Source organism: Thalassophryne amazonica, chromosome 12 (genome assembly GCF_902500255.1).
Source record: "Thalassophryne amazonica chromosome 12, fThaAma1.1, whole genome shotgun sequence".
NCBI lineage: Eukaryota > Metazoa > Chordata > Actinopteri > Batrachoidiformes > Batrachoididae > Thalassophryne > Thalassophryne amazonica.
This window is the reverse complement of record NC_047114.1, coordinates 89,779,410-89,799,336: the sequence shown is the minus strand read 5'-3', so window position 1 is coordinate 89,799,336 and position 19,927 is coordinate 89,779,410. Positions and strand designations below refer to the sequence as shown.

At 41.5% G+C, this 19,927-nt stretch overlaps 1 protein-coding gene across 1 annotated transcript in view; it reads right to left on the bottom strand.

The window, feature by feature from the left end:
* The window catches only part of LOC117521102 (laminin subunit alpha-3-like), a 243,840-nt gene that overhangs the window by 97,313 nt on the left and 126,600 nt on the right, over nucleotides 1-19,927 (bottom strand). The window contains 3 exon segments of the mRNA XM_034182417.1: nucleotides 3,046-3,207; nucleotides 3,532-3,675; nucleotides 3,792-3,936. Of these exon segments, the coding sequence (XP_034038308.1) occupies nucleotides 3,046-3,207; nucleotides 3,532-3,675; nucleotides 3,792-3,936 (451 nt within the window).

Below are 19,927 nucleotides of genomic sequence, written 5' to 3'. Positions count from 1 at the left end.
ATTTCATTTGATCTGGTACATCAAAGTTCACCACATGTAAAAAAAGGTTTATCAAGTGTATGTCAATTTCAATTTCAATTTGAATTTATTTATATAGCACCAAATCACAACCATGCTGCCTCAAGGTGCGTCACACAAGTAAGGTCTAACTTTAGCAGCCCCGCTGAGTAAGAACACAGAGGACAGTGGTAAGAAAAAAACTCCCTCTGGTGATAACAAGGAAGAAACCTCAAGCAGACCAGACTCAGAGGGGTGACCCACTGCTTAGGCCATTCTAAGTACTGTGTCAGTACTTATCCACAAAAGCCGTAGCATGAAGTGAATATTAGGCAACCAAGATCTCAAACCAAAGAGCAGGTCGTTAATGTGTCATTGTGATTGTATTGTATTGCCTGGGTCTGTCTTGTCATGCCTGTACTTAGTGTATTTTATGTGGCTGCCTGTGTGTCCAAGACAAATTTCCCCATGGGGACAAATAGAAGAATCTTGAATCTTGAAGACCACTCAACTAAAAAGGCAAAATAAGACAAGAAAGCGCAAATTTTTTTACCATCCTATAACTGTGAATACTATATAATAGGGGTGGAACAATACATCACATATCGTGATCATATCGTTTTTTTTAATGAGTACCATGATACCATAAAAAGTCAACTACTACACAGAAGAAATCATGATCTCTTCCAGAAGAATCATAAATGATTTATAAATATTGCTCACTCATTTTCAGCCGCATATCTGGGATCAGGTCCAGTAGGGGACCCCAAACTTCCCTTTCTCAGACCACATCAACCAGCACTGACTGGGTGATCCTGAGGTGTTCCCAGGCCAGTGTGGAGATATAATCTCTCCATCTAGTCCTGGCTCTTCCTCCCAGCTGGATGTGCCTGGAACACCTCCCTAGGGAGGCAGCCAGGAGGCATCCTTACCAGATCCTCCTAAGCATCCCTGATACCAGAAAAGCTCCACCGTGAGTTGAAGAGCTCTCTGACATTGGGCTCCTCCAGATGTACCCAGTTCACCCGCACTATCCGTTTGGGCTTCCCAAGTCTGTCCAAAGTCCTCCCCCACCCTCTGATTCAACTCACCACCACATAATGATCAGTTAACAGCTCTGCCCCTCTCTTCACCCGAGTGTCCAGAACATTGAGACTCAGATCAGATGTTACGATCACAAAACTGATCATCGACCTTCGGTCTAGGGTGCTCTGGTACCATGTACACTTATGAGCATCCTTATGTTCGAACATGGTGCTCATTATGGACAGTCAGTGATTAGCACAAAACTCCAATAACAAACGACTGCTCAGATTTACATCAGGGAGGCCGTTCCTCCCAATCACGCCTCTCCAGGTGCCCATGTATGCAATGAAGTCCTCCAGCAGAAAAATGGAGTCTCCCACCAAAGCCCCATAAAGGACTCCTGCCAGGGATTCCAAGAAGGCCGAATACTCCAAACTGCTGTTCGGTGCATACGCACAAACAACAGAGTTCCCCCCCTGCAACCAGAAGGTGCAGGGAGGGGACCTTCTTACACTCCAACACAGTGGCACTCAGCCAGGGGCTCTTGAGTATCCCCACATGTGCCCAGTGCCTCATACCATGGGCAACTCCAGAGAAGAATAAGGTCCTATATGAAAGACAATGATTCTGGAGCCGAGGCTGCACATGAAGGCGAGGTCCACCAGTTCTAAGTGGTAGTGCTCCACCTCCTGTACAAGCTCCAGCTCCTTCCTCCACAGCAAGGTGATGTTCCACACCCCCGAGCTAGCTTCTGCTGCCCGGATCTGGTCCATCGAGGCCCTCAACTTTCACTTTCACCCATAGGACAGTGCACCCAACTCCAGCGGTTCCCCCTGCAGGTGGTGAGTCCACAGGGTGGATTTAAAAAACATAAAATAAAGAAATTGATCATTTATAGAATTACAATTTATACTCAGAATAAAAATGGTCTACAGTCAAATTGCTTCCAAAATAAATACAGTCAAACTTTACTCATTTTGGGCCACTGAAAATGAAAATGATGTTTGAAATTGTTGATTGGCTCTAGTATTGAAGATATGTTATTACTGTGGTACTAAGGTTTAATATATAACCCTTTTGTTACAAAAACAGAATAGGTGAACAGGTGCCTATGACCTATGTTTATGATTTATTCTATTATCAACACAATATAATTATGTAGACATAAAATGTAAAAACATAAATATCTTGGAAACAGTAGTTAATTGCAATATGTATCAAATCACGATAAATGTATCATGATATGTATTGAATCGTGATAAATATATCATGATATGTATTGTATCGCACTAAATGTATCACAATACTGTATGTGGGTGATTCTTTAACTACGGGCACTATTGGCCTTGTAAATGTAATTTCCACCACACCATTGCCTTACAATATAAAGCGCCTTGGGGCAACTGTTTGTTGTGATTTGGCGCTATATACATGTGCTCTGATGTCACTGTTTATCTCCATAGAAACTACCCAAACAATCTTTCATACAAACTGTTTAAAGGGACATTACAGTGTTGTGCGGGAAATTACGGCAATAGCGTGGGACAACTACATTTTGTTTAAAAAATCACAACAGTTGTATGACATTGAATACCCCAATTATGTTTTGATTATTTTACTGATATTTTATTCAGAGATATTTTAAAACATTAGAAAAACGTTTCTTTACCATTCATTTTTTATCATTGAAGATCAAAAGTCTGGGTGTGGGACAAGCACAAAGCGGCAATATTTGCATATAATGATGCTGAAAAAAGGTGAAAAAGTCATCATAGACTACTAGAACAAAGTTCTTAACACACTTTCATTGTAAAGATAACTATAAAAGTGTGAAATTTCCCCTTTTTTCTGTTTTTCATACAATATGATCAAAGGACATAATAAGTGCCCATAGTCTAAGAATCACCCATGTATGTATCATGGAATTAGTATGTCATTATACCACTGTTATTCACGTTCTCTCATAAAATATGTCTTGAAGTAGATGTTAAGATTGGCAGTCATGTTGCAAAATGGTCTCACCTTGTTACCCAGGTAGGAAGGTGGTGCCACCCAGTGTAGCTCCTGGACTGTAGGAGGAAGCTCCTGGACATCTGCCACAGCTGTGTTACTGACTGTGTTGAGCGCAGTGGGAATCTCCTGCAGATCGGGACTTTCCAAACACCAGCCGTGCATCTTCACAAACTAAAGAGACAATGTGATGCTACAACAGCCCCAGCGTCAGTGTGCAGCTGAAATCAGTTATCTGCAAAAGCAGACAAATGTGCAAAAACCTTCACAGCAACAGGCGGTACGTCTGCCTCATAACTGATGCACTTCATGAGGTCATGCAACGTTTGAAATACTTGCATTAAATCATCATGCCATGGTGAAATCACAGTAGTACGGTGTGGAGCTGTTTCTCTGGATCATCTGTATGTGTTTGTAACAAAACGACCGCATGCACCCTGTGAGCAGGCACAAACTTTCCACAAGCATTCATGAGCGTGCAGAGGCATGAATGCAAACACACCTTCCCCCTGCGTTGCTGGAGCTCTGACACCGGTCAGTTACTCTGAGCAGAAGGCACTTCGTGCAGCCCTTAGGGTCAGAGGGGTCAAAATAGAAGGAACCTTCCCGACAGGTGTTGCACCGTTTGCCCGCAACATTCCTCTACGAACATGGCAGCAAGTAGGGAGAGTTTAGAGTAAGGACAGAAGAACAAACAAGAGACAAGAATGTGCTGGGATTTAATGTGTGAAATCAGGAGGGTGGATGGATGGTGTCACCTTGCAGAGGCACTTCCCCGTATCTGGGTCACAGACATCTGGAGTGACGCCGCCTCGCTTACAGTTACACGGCAAACAGTCCGGAAAGCGATAATATCCTGCAGCGCAACGATCGCACCGCCGTCCACCAATCCTGGGCTTACAACTACACAAAACACAAGCACATGTTAAAGAACTGAGAAATTCTATCATTTCTACAGCCAAATATGAGTACATTGAGTTTAAAATGGATATGACACTAAAAAATTAGGTAAAACTGATATAAATATCAAAATATACATACAGTATAGTAAGGTGAAAGTGGTTTTAATCATTATCACTGAGAAATAAAGTTTGTACAGCCTCTCAAAAGTGTGTTTCTTGGAAAGCACGCTGGCAGCGTTCCATCAGCGGTCGAGTGATGCCGTGACATCACAGCATGTAGAGTCCCGTCTTTGTCTGTTAGATTGACAACAGGAACAGATGGACCTCAGCAAGGACAGTGACGAGATCAAGAACTATTCTGACTCCTCTTCAAGTGTGGATTATTTCTGTGAGGAAATCAAGACTGACTCGGATCCTGAGGATGTCACAGCAGTGATTAGACCCTACAGATTGGAGCCGTATCTTTCGGACGAACATTCAAACCAGGAGCATTCTGGCAGCGAAAATAATGCCGACGGTGCTTATGGCGGAGCCAAAGCAGAGGCAAGAGACGTGCCAATTCCGATGGATTTTGAAAGACTGCAGAATACGAAATGGTAAGGGAGGCTTTGATTTTTGTTGCTGCTGTTTATAAATCAAATCAATTTTATTTATATAGCGCCAAATCACAACAAACAGTTGCCCCAAGGTTCTTTATATTGTAAGGCAAGGCCATACAATAATTACGGAAAAACCCCAACGGTCAAAACGACCCCCTGTGAGCAAGCACTTGGCGACAGTGGGAAGGAAAAACTCCCTTTTAACAGGAAGAAACCTCCAGCAGAACCAGGCTCAGGGAGGGACAGTCTTCTGCTGGGACTGGTTGGGGCTGAGGGGAGAGAATCAGGAAAAAGACATGCTGTGGAAGACAGCAGAGATCAATCACTAATGATTAATGCAGAGTGGTGCATACAGAGCAAAAAGAGAAAGAAACACTCAGTGCATCATGGGAACCCCCCAGCACTCTAAGTCTATAGCAGCATAAATAAGGGATGGTTCAGGGTCACCTGATCCAGCCCTAACTATAAGCTTTAGCAAAAAGGAAAGTTTTAAGCCTAATCTTAAAAGTAGAGAGGGTGTCTGTCTCCCTGATTCGAGGTGGGAGCTCGTTCCACAGGAGAGGAACCTGAAAGCTGAAGGCTCTGCCTCCCATTCTACTCGTAAAAACCCTAGGAACTACAAGTAAGCCTGCAGTCTGAGAGCGAAGCGCTCTATTGGGGTGATATGGTACTATGAGGTCCTTAAGATAAGATGGGACCTGATTATTCAAAACCTTATAAGTAAGAAGAAGAATTTTAAATTCTATTCTGGAATTAACAGGGAGCCAATGAAGAGAGGCCAATATGGGTGAAATATGCTCTCTCCTTCTAGTCCCTATCAGTACTCTAGCTGCAGCATTTTGAATTAACTGAAGGCTTTTCAGGGAACTTTTAGGACAACCTGATAATAATGAATTACAATAGTCCAGCCTAGAGGAAATAAATGCATGAATTAGTTTTCAGCATCACTCTGAGACAAGACCTTTCTAATTTAGAGATATTGCACAAATACAAAAAAGCAGTCCTACATATTTGCTTAATATGCGCATTGAAGGACATATCTTGATCAAAAATTACTCCAAGATTTCTCACAGTACTACTAGAGGTCAGGGTAATGCCATCCAGAGTAAGGATCTGGTTAGACACCATGTTTCTAAGATTTGTGGGGCCAAGTACAATAACTTCATCTTTATCTGAATTTAAAATCAGGAAATTAGAGATCATCCATGTCTTTATGTCTGTAAGACATTCCTGCAGTTTAACTAATTGGTGTGTGTCCTCTGGCTTCATGGATAGATAAAGATGGGTATCATCTGCGTAACAATGAAAATTTAAGCAATGCCGTCTAATAATACTGCCTAAGGCAAACATGTATAAAGTGAATAAAATTGGTCCTAGCACAGAACCTTGTGGAACTCCATAATTAACCTTAGTCTGTGAAGAAGACTCCCCATTTACATGAACAAATTGTAATCTATTAGATAAATATGATTCAAACCACCGCAGCGCAGTGCCTTTAATACCTATGGCATGCTCTAATCTCTGTAATAAAATTTTATGGTCAACAGTATCAAAAGCTGCACTGAGGTCTAACAGGACAAGCACAGAGATGAGTCCACTGTCTGAGGCCATAAGAAGATCATTTGTAACCTTCACTAATGCTGTTTCTGTACTATGATGAATTCTAAAACCTGACTGAAACTCTTCAAATAGACCATTCCTCTGCAGATGATCAGTTAGCTGTTTTACAACTACCCTTTCAAGAATTTTTGAGAGAAAAGGAAGGTTGGAGATTGGCCTATAATTAGCTAAGATAGCTGGGTCAAGTGAAGGCTTTTTAAGTAATGGTTTAATTACTGCCACCTTAAAAGCCTGTGGTACATAGCCAACTAATAAAGATAGACTGATCATATTTAAGATCGAAGCATTAATTAATGGTAGGGCTTCCTTGAGCAGCCTGGTAGGAATGGGGTCTAACAGACATGTTGATGGTTTGGAGGAAGTAACTAATGAAAATAACTCAGACAGAACAATCGGAGAGAAAGAGTCTAACCAAATACAAGCATTACTGAAAGCAGCCAAAGATAACGATATGTCTTTGGGATGGTTATGATTATAACACTATAATTATAGCATTTTCAATTCTAGCGTCTGTTTACTGCCTTTGTTATTGTTCCGGAGCCGCGATAGTGTAGCTACTACTTGTGGACCACCGCTATTACCTTCGGGTTTTTGCCATTTTCGAGTGCCTGGCATTGCATTCATCCATGTTTAGTTACGTTATTTTCACGAAAGAATAGGAAATAAATGGCGAAAGTTTCAAAAAAGATCGCCGAAAATGAATGAATGAAAATGAATGAATGAATGAATGAAAACTGTTTATTTCGAACATTTGATACAACAACAATTACAAGATAGATCAGTAAAGACAACAACAAAAAAGTTCCTACTGTGTACCAACATGTCCGAAAGGGGTAGGGTGAAGCATCAGCTTATTTATCCCTACCCCTTCTTCCCCACAACCAGTAATACCCTTTGCCACATATACACATAGATTCCTACACACCTAAACTGATATCAATATATATATATCAATATATATATATATATATATATATATATATATCAATATATATATATATATATATATATATATATATATATATATATATATATATATCAACATACATACACATATACATACACATATATACACATATATACACATATACGAGGTCTATTAGAAAAGTATCCGACCTTATTATTTTTTTTCAAAAACCATATGGATTTGAATCACGTGTGATTACATCAGACATGCTTGAACCCTCGTGGGCATGCGAGAGTTTTTTCACGCCTGTCGGTTACGTCATTCGCCTGTGGGCAGTCTTTGAGTGAGGAGTCGTCCACCCGCTCGTCGATTTTTTTCATTGTTTAGGAATGGCTCAGAGACTGTTGCTTTGTTGATAAAAATTTTTTCAAAACTGTAAGGCACAACTGAGTGGACACCATTCAATAAATTCAGCTGGTTTTCGGTAAAATTTTAACGGCTGATGAGAGATTTTGGTCTGTAAGTGTCGCTTTAAGGACGGCCCACGGCGCCTGACGGCGATCTGCGCTTCGAGGCGGCAGCGTCTCGCCGTTTCAAGTTGAAAACTTCCACATTTCAGGCTCTGTTGACGCAGTAAGTCGTCAGAGAACAGAGAACTTTCAGAAGAAGTCGGTATGAGGAGTTTATTCGGACATTCCATTGTTAACGGTCATTTTGTAATGAAAGAACGTGCGGGCAGAGTCGCATGTCGGGCTGGACCCGATCGCGGGGGGTCGCGGCAGGAAAAACACCTCCGTTGGAAATCTTAACGGGCAAGTTGGAACATGCCCAAGCTGTTAAACAATTTCTCAGTTACTCACTTGTTGAAAGCCATTAAAAGCCGCCTGAATTCTACAAATGGTTTTCAACACGGAGGTGTTTTTCCTGTCGCGGCGCACACAGATTTGCCGAGTCGTCACGGAAACGACTCGGCGAATTTGCGCGTACGTCTTTCATTAAAAAATGTCCTTAAACAGTGGAATGTCCGCATAAATTCCTCATGCCGGCCTCTTCTGAATCTTCTCTGTTCTCTCACGATGTCCTGGGTGAATTAAGCCTTAAATTAGGATGTTTTCAGCTCGAAACAGGCCGACGACATCGCCTGGAAGCGCTGCAGGACGTCCCGCTCCGTGGGAAGTCCTTACACCGACAGAAACACCCCATAATCTCTCATCAGCCGTTAAACTTTTCACAGAAAACCAGCTTAATTTCTCGAATAGTGTCCACTCGGATATTCCTCACAGGTCCAGAAAAAATTTTGATAAAGCAACGCGCGCCGTCTCGAGCAGCGTGTGAAACAAAGGAATTCAGCCAAGAGGGCGGGACCACATCTCACTCAAGGCCTGCCCACAGGGAAATGACGTCACCGACGCGTGAAAAAACTCACGCATGCGCACGAGGGTTCAAGCATGATTGGTGTAATCGCATGTCATTCAAATCCATATAGTTAAAAAAAATAATAAAAGGGTCGGTTTATTATCTAAGAGACCTCGTACATATATACATATATATACACAAACATAAATATACACCTACACATACCTACTTACATACAAAATACTATATTTACAAGCCGAAGCAAAAAACAAAAACACCCTAACCCTCATTACCCTTCCTCCTCCCTATACCTAGAAAAAAACATATTTTTGTACCGCTGTTTGAACTGGTTCATGCTTGGACATTGCTTGAGCCCCACTCCCAATCTGTTCCACATCCTCACCCCACAGACAGAAATACAGAAACCTTTTAATGTTGTTCGTGCCCACTGATGCTTTAAATTAAATTTCCCCCTCAGTCTGTAATCCCCTGATCTGTTAAACATATTTTTAATATTTGCTGGAAGTAAATTGTTTATTGCTTTATACACAATTTGTATTGTTTGAAAATGAACCAAGTCTGTGAATTTTAAGAATTTGGATTGTAAAAATAGTGGATTTGTATGATCTCTATAGCCAGTATTATGAATAATTCTTATAGCTCTTTTCTGCATTACTGATAGTGATTGTGTTGTACCTTTATAAGTATTACCCCATACCTCTGCACAGTACTGTAAATATGGTAAAACCAGTGAGCAGTAAAGAATGCGGAGTGAGTTGTGGTCCAGAATATGTTTCGCTTTGTTTAGAACTGAAATGCTTCTTGACAGTTTACTTTGTATATGTTTTATATGAGTCTTCCAGTTTATCTTATCATCTATTATCACCCCCAGAAACTTATTTTCATGTACCCTTTCAATATCTACCCCCTCGACTTGTAACTGAACCTGTATGTCTGTATTACAATAGCCAAATAACATGTATTTTGTTTTACTTAAGTTTAATGATAATTTGTTTCTGTCAAACCATATTTTCAATTTTCCCATTTCTATACTGATCCTCCTCAGTAACTCCTGCAAATCCCCCCCTGAACAAAAAATGCTTGTGTCATCTGCAAATAATACTAATTTTAATATTTTGGAAACATTGACAATATCATTTATATAAATTAGAAACAGTTTTGGACCCAATACTGACCCCTGTGGGACGCCACAAGCATTGTCCAAGCATGATGATGTATATTCCCCCAACTTCACAAACTGTTTTCTGTTACTTAAGTAGCTTCTCACCCAGTGCAACACCAACCCCCTAATCCCATACTGTTCAAGTTTATTGATTAATATGTCATGATTGATTGTATCAAAAGCCTTTTTAAGGTCTATAAATATTCCAACTGAATGTAATTTGTGGTCTATGGCATTTGTAATCTCCTCAACTGATTCTATTAATGCAAGTGATGTTGAACTATGTGCTCTGAATCCATATTGACTATCAGTAAGTAATTTATGTTTATTTATGAATTTGTCTAATCTATTATTGAATAACTTTTCTAATAATTTGGAAAATTGTGGAAGCAAAGAAACAGGTCTATAATTTGTGAAGTGGTGTCTATCCCCAGTCTTATACAGCGGCACAACCTTAGCTATTTCATTTGATTGGGAAATTTACCGGTTTGAAATGATAAGTTACAGATGTATGTTAATGGTTCTACAATCCATTCAATGACCTGTTTTACCACCACCATATCAATTTCATTTAAATCGGTAGATGTTTTATATTTACAATTATTCACAATGTCTATAATTTCTTTTCCATCCACTGCTGTGAGGAACATTGAACAGGGATTTCTTTCTATGAGATTATTATCCCAATCCTCAGGTTGGGAATCGGGAATTTTTTCTGCCAAGCTTGGTCCAATATTTACAAAAAAATTATTAAAACCGTTGACTACCTCATCCTTATTTTCCTTCTTGACATTATTATCAATGAAATACTGAGGGTAACTCTGTTTTTATTACCATTTTTGATAATGCTATTTAATATATCCCATATTCCTTTAATATTGTTTTTGTTATTATATAATATGTTACTATAATATTCCTTCCTACATACCCGTATAATATTAGTTAATCTATTTTTGTATTTCTTATATCTATTTTCTGCCTCTTTAGTCTTTAGTTTTATGAATTCTCTATACAGTGTATTTTTCTTATTACATGCATTTCGTAACCCTTTCGTCATCCATGGTCGAGCTTGGATTTTTTGTTTTCTGTAGTCTTGTTTAATTGGACAATTTTTATCATATAATGATGTAAATATTTGTAAAAAAGTTTCATATGCACTATCAACATCACTTTCACTGTATACCTTTTCCCAGTTTTGATCCTGTAAATCCTTCTTTAGTGTGTTCATGTTTTCCTCTGTCTGCACTCGCCTGTATTTTATTTTCTCCTCTGGCTGATTCCGCTGATGGTTTCTATTATAAACGATGAAAACTGGTAGATGATCACTAATGTCACTGATTAATAATCCACTCACAGTGTTATTCTCAATATCATTGCTGAATATATTATCAATTAAGGTGGCACTATGGGATGTAATTCTGCTTGGCCTGGTGATTTTTGGATATAAACTCATACTGTACATTATACTGATAAATTCATCTGTTATTTTATGCTTATTTGGATTGAGCAGATCAATATTTAAGTCACCACAAATGAACATAGTTTTTTGATTAGTTTTTGAGAACATTTTTCCCATACAGTCAGTGAATGTTTCAATACAAGATCCTGGTGCTCTATATATACAGCTGACTAATACATTTTTGCTTTTTTTCTTCACGTATTTCAATAGTTATACATTCTAATAAGTTATCAATCACAGTTGCCATATTGTCTACTATTTTATAATCCATGTTCTTATCCACATACACAGCCACTCCTCCTCCACTCTTATTATTTCTGTTTACACAATTAAATTCATATCCATCCAGTTCAAAATCCATTCCTTTATCTTCATTGATCCATGTTTCTGATATAGCAATTATGTTAAATATTTTTTTAAACTGACTTAAATATTCTTTAATGTTGTTAAAGTTTGCATATAGACTTCTGCTGTTGAAATGGATTATTGATAATTTGTTATCCGTTTTAATGATCCGATTAAACTGTTCATCTGTATAATAGCAACAACTGTCATTGATATTTGAGAAGAAATTATTGTCTGGGTCTATATCGTGCTCCAAGTCCAGTACATTGTGGTCTGTGTATTTAAATGTTCTCAGTTCTACTTTTCCATGATCAGCAATCCTTTGAGTTATATCCTTCTTGTCTCCAGATGTAGATGATGTAGTAGATGAATAGGTTCCTCTGGTCTGTGTCATGGTGTTGTGATGTGTTTGTGTCCTCATACCTTATTGGTCATATTTGTCCAGTTCCTTGATGTTCCTGATTACCATAACCTTCGCTTGTTCTGGTGTTCCATTCAATTTGATAAATGTTTTGCAGTTGGATGTCCATGTCTGTTGAATTTTTCCCTGCTTTTTTAAGAAACGAGCTTTCCTGGCGATGTCTGCGTTTCTTTTGGTCAGATGTTCATTGATGAATACGTTTGTTCCTTTAAGTTTCCGTCCCTGTTTTAACAATGCCATTTTATGTTTTCTGTTGACAAACCTCATTATAACTGCTAGCTTGTCTCCATCCTCTCTCCTGGGCAGGGGGTGGCACGCTTCAATGTTATTACAGTCCATGTGAATACCTTTAGATTGCAGGAAGTCAGCCACCTGTTGTTCCACTGAGCTGGCCTCCTGCTCGTTGGCCTCCCCTCCGCTGTCTTCTGACACCGCCCGTGCGTAGGATCGAGGTTTAATATGAATTCCTGTAATAATAACGTCGTTCATCCTTGTGTACTGTTCCAACTCCGCAACACGGTTCTCCAGGTACACCAGACGCCGGTCTTTCTCGGCATTCTGGATCCGGAGAGCCTTCACTTCTTCCACCAGCTCCATAATGGATTTCTGCTGCATTTTAACCACAGAGATTTCCTCAGACAAAAAGTCCAGGGACTTCTTGATATCGTCTCCCTCCTCCGCCGTCAGTGCCTTCTTCGGACCCATGGTCAGATAACTCCGCGCTGGCGCCTCGGTAAAGCCGCGCCGGTGGATGTGCGCTGGCGCCTCGGGCTTCAGGTGGAGCCGCACCGGTGGATGTGCGCTGGCGCCTCGGGCTTCAGGTGGAGCCGCGCCGGTGGATGTGCGCTGGCGCCTCGGGCTTCAGGTGGAGCCGCGCCGGTGGATGTGCGCTGACGCCTCGGGCCTCGGTAAAGCCGCGCCGGTGGATGTGCGCTGGCGCCTCGGGCTTCAGGTGGAGCCGCGCCGGTGGATGTGCGCTGACGCCTCGGGCCTCGGTAAAGCCGCGCCGGTGGATGTGCGCTGACGCCTCGGGCTTCAGGTGGAGCCGCGCCGGTGGATGTGCGCTGACGCCTCGGGCTTCAGGTGGAGCCGCGCCGGTGGATGTGCGCTGACGCCTCGGGCTTCAGGTGGAGCCGCGCCAGTGGAAAACAATCCTGCTGTGGATCAGCGAACTTCTCACTCCAGTGAAACAACAGTGAACATGCCACTGCTGTGTTTACTACGTATTGCACTGATATTTTTACAAGTTCCTTGACCATTTCAAGATTATTGTGAACATATTATTTGGGGTTGACATTTTAGGTGTTCCTGTGAGCGGTGCGAGAACATGGAGACGGTAGAGGAAAGTGTCTGCTGTCGGGAGCAAATGCGCTCATACCAGCTGCTCTGGTGGGTGTCGCCCTGGAGTTGTACATATTCACACTATGTGTGAAGGGGCCTTTAGTGATGCTTTGGTTTAGTAGGTGGACAAATAGTGTCATGTTGTCGTCGTGGTTATTGTTTTTATTAATTATACCACCACTAATTTCCTGCCTGCTTTTGTACAAAATCATGCTAGAATCTGATTGTCCCAACTCCCAGCTCCAACTCTTTTGGTTGATCTCCACCAAAATTGATATGTGGATGAAGGTCACATTTTGGCAAAGTCAAGGTCATGTAAAAATTTGAATTTTTCTCTCCACTATCAACTGAAATTGGCTCAAAAATGGAGATGCATTCCAGAATTGCCCAACTGAGGTCAGATTTGCCAAAAGTCAGTTACTGGCATCAATGTTATTGCGGTCGAAGGTTATAATTTAAGTTTTCACAAAACTTGGCACACATATGGAACTGGATTATAAAATTGGCCAGTAAGTTCAAATTTGCCAAAGGTCAATCACTGAGGTCTGTTGTTTAGTCTACTCCTCCGAGGTGATTTTGCTGATTTCGAGCAACCTTAGCATGTTTATGAAGGTTGACCCCAAAATTATCCTTAAAGAATTCATTTTGGCAAAAGTCAAGAACAGGAAAATAGATTTTCAATCTAAACAAAATTTGGCATACACTTGGGTGGATTCCTTAACTGCCTTGTCAAAGTCAGCCAGAGGTGACCTTGCTCACATAACCTGCATCCAAATAAAAGTAAAGGTCTCGCTAGAGGTTAGCTTTTGCTAGCTAGGTCGACACCTCCCCTCTCCGTTGTTACTTTTTATAGCAATTTCTTTTCTACCCATTTAATACTTCTGTTCATTTTTCAGTTGAACTGCTGTGAATTTTAAGTAATTTTTACTCCTGTGTAAAATCTTAGGAGCGGCTAGCATTTTCGCTAGCCGTTATCTTGCATTAGCTATTTCTGACCCTTGTCATTTTTTCATTTCATTTTTTTCTCTCCTGTTAGTTAATTAACTGTTTAGTGTATCTTATAGCTGCTGCTTTTTTACCTGTATAATACTTCTGTTAGTTTTTCAGTGTAACTGCTGTGAATTTTAATTCACTTATCTGCGTCTGTGTGAGCCTTAGGAGTGGTTAGCTTATCCATTATTGGTTAGCTCGTGTTTGCTTGGCTACATTTTTGAATTTCTTAGTGCACAAAGTACATTACTAATTCTACTTTACACCCTCCGTAAATCCTGCGTGATGTTGGAAGATAGGGTGGCTCTCTTAGAGAGCCGTGTCCGTAAGTTAGAGCAGCTTCTTAGCGTAGTGGAGTTAGATGTTACGGGCACTCCAGATGAGGTTAGTGTTGGGCCGGCTAGCGAGCCCATTAGCATCAGCTTAGAAATGCTGGCTGTGGAGGACGGCTTTCGGACTGTGGCTAGGCGGAGGAAGCCCCGTAGGGCTTGGTGCCCGGTTGTGGCACCCCGATCACACTCGCCAGTGCGAACTGTGAATCAGTTCTCCCCCTTGGATTTGCCAGATGTGAATTCTCTGAGTCCACGCATGACTTCCACTCCTGTCTCCAGGCCGAAACACCGGACTTTGGTGATAGGGGATTCTATCACCCTAGCGGGGAAATTAGTGCAGAAAATCCACTATGGTGATAGTGCAGTTTATCTGCCAGGGAGGGAATTTCAACAAGTTGAGACTGTGGCCTGCTCCCGTAGACGTGTCCATAAAAATCATAGAGGGATATGCTCTGCAAACCTAATACCCATTACTATATTGGATCATGTTGAAATTGAGGATGGCCCAATGGTTGTTCCAGCAATATCAAAGATTTCATGTCTGCTACCTACAATGCGTGTGGAATGTCTCAAAGCTAAACCTACTTCTAGGCATCTTATATATGCCACTCTGGAACCACCCCTAAACCCAAACAGCTCAACTGTCAACCCCACTGAGGTCCTTAGACTGGGTCTCATTAACATAAGATCACTGTCCTCAAAATCATTGATGATTAATGATTTAATTATTGATCATCACTTAGATATGATTGGGTTATGTGAAACCTGGCTTAAACCTACAGCTGTCCTCCCCTTAAATGAGGCCTGCCCACCAGCATATACATTTAGTCACGTCCCTCGTGATGCGAAGCAAGGCGGGGGTGTAGGTCTTATTTATAAATCTAGGTTTAGCTTATTAGCAGCTGGGGGTCACAAATATAACTCGTTTGAGCATCTGATTCTCCGCTCAGCTGAGGATATTATGCATTGCCAAGGTCAGAAGAATAAAAATCAGCCATATTACTTTGTCACTGTATATAGGCCTCCTGGCCCATATTCTGAATTCTTAGATGAATTTGGTGCGTTCATTTCTAACTTGTCAACGAGAGCAGATAACATTCTGATCATTGGTGACTTTAATGTTCATATAAATAAGGCTTCTGATCCCCTCTGCAAATCATTTATGGAAATTGTGGATGCATTAGGATTTCGGCAATGCATTCAGGATTCGATGCACATTAGTGGAAATACCCTGGATCTGGTTCTCGCACGTGGTATTGCTGTCACGAATATTGACATTATGCCTCTTACATCAGTGGTCTCTGATCACTCACTTATTAAGTTTACAGTTTCACTGCCGTGTTTAGTGGAACAACAACCTTATTTATCATTATGGCGATGCATCAACTCCTCAACTAAGACTGAACTAGAAGCTAGATTGCCTGATGTCTTAGCCTCACTTTTGACAAATACCCAGTCAGTAGACAGACTTGTGGATAGTTTAAACTCAGTGCTCAAAATGACACTCGACATGATTGCACCACCTGTGTTGAAACCGCGCTCCCCCAAATCACAGTCACCTTGGTTCAATGATTACCTGCGTGACCTCAAGCATAAAGCAAGAGGTCTAGAACGGAAATGGCGTCGTTCAAAATTAAACGTATTCCACCTTGCATGGCGTGATGCTATCTTAGACTATAAGCATGCATTATTGGCTATAAAGCAGACCTATTACTCTGATTTGATCAACAAAAACAAGCATAACTCAAAGTTCTTGTTCAACACAGTGGCAACACTTATTCATGGACAACCACCTGTAGTTCGCTCTCCTATTACAGCACAAGATTTCCTGGATTACTTTGAGAAAAAAATAGATAACATTAGGTTGAACATATCCCAGCATGCCTTAACCCAGCCACTACACCCTGCTATTGAGGTAGGAGCCACTACTGAGGTATTACCTAGATTTACAGAATTTGATGGTATCTCTCTAGACATGCTGACGAAACTCATAACATCAACAAAAAGCACAACCTGTTTATTTGATCCTATACCAACAAAACTGTTTAAGGACCTGTGGCCCACTCTTGGGCCGATTGTGCTGGAAATTATTAATCTTTCTTTAACTTCTGGATTTGTTCCTAAAAGTTTCAAATATGCAGTGATTAAACCATTACTTAACAAACCTAATCTTGACCCTAGTGTATTGAAAAACTATCGGCCAATATCAAATCTATCATTTTGCTGTAAAATTCTGGAAAAAGTGGTGTCACGGCAGCTTGTAGACTATCTTACTGAGAATGATCTCTTTGAGCCGTTGCCGTCTGCTTTTAGAAAATATCATTCCACAGAAACGGCTCTCACTAAAGTGGTGAATGATCTTCTGCTTACAATGGATTCGGACACCACTGCGGTTCTGTTGCTGTTAGATCTCAGTGCTGCATTTGATACAGTGGATCATCATATTCTACTTGATAGGCTGGAAAATCATTTTGGGATTACTGGGAGTGCCCTTGCATGGCTGACGTCATACTTGACCAGTCGTTCTCACTGTGTTTTGTACAGTAACACTACCTCTAACCTTAGTGACATGAAATTTGGGGTTCCTCAGGGGTCTGTCTTAGGCCCCCTGCTTTTCTCCCTTTATATAGCACCCCTTGGGCACATATTGCGGCATTTTGGGATTACCTTTCACTGCTATGCAGATGATACTCAGTTATATATGCCGATAACTGCTGGTAATCTCGTTCACATAAAATCCTTAGAAGATTGCCTTGCATCAGTGAGAAGTTGGATGTCTAGAAACGTCCTACTTTTAAACTCTGATGAGACTGAAATGATGGTTCTTGGTCCAGTGAGACATCGGCATCAATTTGACCAGTTAACACTCAGCCTAGGCTCATGTGTCATACATCACACTGACAAAGTGAGGAACCTTGGGGTAATTTTTGATCCTTCTTTGTCCTTTGGTCTCCATATTAGAAATATTACTAGGACTGCTTTCTTCCACCTGTGAAATATAGCGAAGATTCGTCCCATCCTGTCTATGGCTGATGCTGAGACCCTGATCCATGCGTTCATCTCTTCTAGATTGGACTACTGCAATGTTTTATTTTCTGGTTTACCGCAGTCTAGCATTAGGGGTCTCCAATTGGTCCAGAATGCTGCAGCCAGACTTTTGACACGAAGCAGAAAGTTTGACCACATTACACCCATTTTGGCGTCTCTTCACTGGCTTCCTGTCCCAGTGAGATCAGATTTTAAGGTTCTGCTACTAACCTATAAAATTATTCATGGACTGGCACCTCCCTACCTAGCTGACCTAATTAAACCTTACGTACCAGCCCGGGCTTTACGTTCTCAGGGTGCAGGACTACTTTGTGTCCCCAAGGTGAATAAGAAGTCTGCGGGTCACAGAGCTTTCTCTTATCGTGCCCCTGTTCTGTGGAATGATCTCCCTGCGTCAATAAAACAATCAGATTCTGTGGAGACTTTCAAGTCCAGACTTAAGACGCACTTATTTTCCCTTTCATATGGCTAGCATACAGTTTTGTTTAAGGCTTTATACTCTTTTAATTCATGTTATTAGTAATTGAAGTGGGCTTCGGCCTCAACTTCACCTAAATTCTGGGTCTTTTAGTGAAGCTTAGGGCTAGCGGCCGGCGATCACCTTAGTATTTCTTCTGTTTTTCTTGTTGATTAATGCTGGCAAATTATACAGTATTTTTTGTCTTTCTGATGCCTGATTCTGTTTTTTCTCTGTTTAAGGTGCAGCTCCATCCAGAGATGGGAGTTGTGTTTGTGTTGGCGATCCTCCTGTCCTGTGCACCAACAGCAATTCTTGTATATTCGTCCGTGAATTGTTCTGTGAATTATTTCTGTAATTTATGTTTGTAGCATGGCCCAAGCAGAGGGTCACCCCTTTGAGTCTGGTCTGCTTGAGGTTTCTTCCTTAGAGGGAGTTGTTCCTTACCACTGTTACTCTGGGGGTTGGTAAGGTTAGACCTTACCTGTGTGAAGCGCCTTGAGGCAACTCTCTTGTGATTTGGTGCTATACGAGGTCTGTCCAAAAAGTAACGGACCTTTTTATTTTTTTCAAAAACTATATGGATTTGAATCACATGAGCCAAGCTTGAACCTTCGTGCGCATGCGTGAGTTTTTCCACGCCTGTCGGTTGCGTCATTCGCCTGTGGGCAGGCTTTGAGTGAGCACTGGTCCACCCCTCCCGTCGGATTTCTTTTGTCTGAGAACTTGCTGAGAGACTGCCGCATTGCTCCATGAAATTTTTTTCAGAAACTGTTAGAGACAGGCAGTTGGAAACCATTCGATAGATTCAGTTGGATATCGGTGAAGATTCTGTCGGCGTCACGCGGATTATGGACTGTTAAAAACTTTTTAAAGATGGCCCACAGCGGCAGAGGGCGCGCGGCGCACCGAGCGGCCATCGACAGGCTGGATCGACCAGATCATTTCTAAACTGAATGCTGTGTTGATCCGGGACATCATGTGACTACCACAGAAATGGCAACAGAGCTGGACATAGCACTTTTGCGGCACATTCCACTGTTACAGGAGATTTTGTAATGAAAGACGTGCGGAGGATTTCGCACGTCGACACGAAGCAGCTCAGGACGCGCAGCAAAAAAAACCACCTCCGTGTTGGAAACCATTCAGAAGATTCAGATGGCTTTCGATGGCTTTCAGTCGAGTGAGAGGCCAATATGGGTGAGATATGCTCTCTCCTTCTAGTCCCTGTCAGTACTCTAGCTGCAGCATTTTGAATTAACTGAAGGCTTTTCAGGGAACTTTTAGGACAACCTGATAATAATGAATTACAATAGTCCAGCCTAGAGGAAATAAATGCATGAATTAGTTTTTCAGCATCACTCTTGAGACAAGACCTTTCTGATTTTAGAGATATTGCGCAAATGCAAAAAAGGAGTCCTACATATTTGTTTAATATGCACATTGAATGACATATCCTGATCAAAAATGACTCCAAGATTTCTCACAGTATTACTAGAGGTCAGGGTAATGCCATCCAGAGTAAGGATCTGGTTAGACACCATGTTTCTAAGATTTGTGGGGCCAAGTACAATAACTTCAGTTTTATCTGAGTTTAAAAGCAGGAAATTAGAGGTCATCCATGTCTTTATGTCTGTAAGACAATCCTGCAGTTTAGCTAATTGGTGTGTGTCCTCTGGCTTCATGGATGGATAAAGCTGAGTATCATCTGCGTAACAATGAAAATTTATGTTGTGTGGGCCGCTGAAGAGGAGGTACTGCTGGCCCACCACCACCAGAGGGCGCCCTGCCTGGAGTGCGGGCTCCAGGCACCAGAGGGCGTCGCCACCTGAGATGAGCAGCCAGGGTGACAGCTGTCACCCATTATTGGACACAGCTGTTTCTACTCGGCACCAAGGTATATCAGGAGGACGGCGTCTCCACCTCAGTGCCGA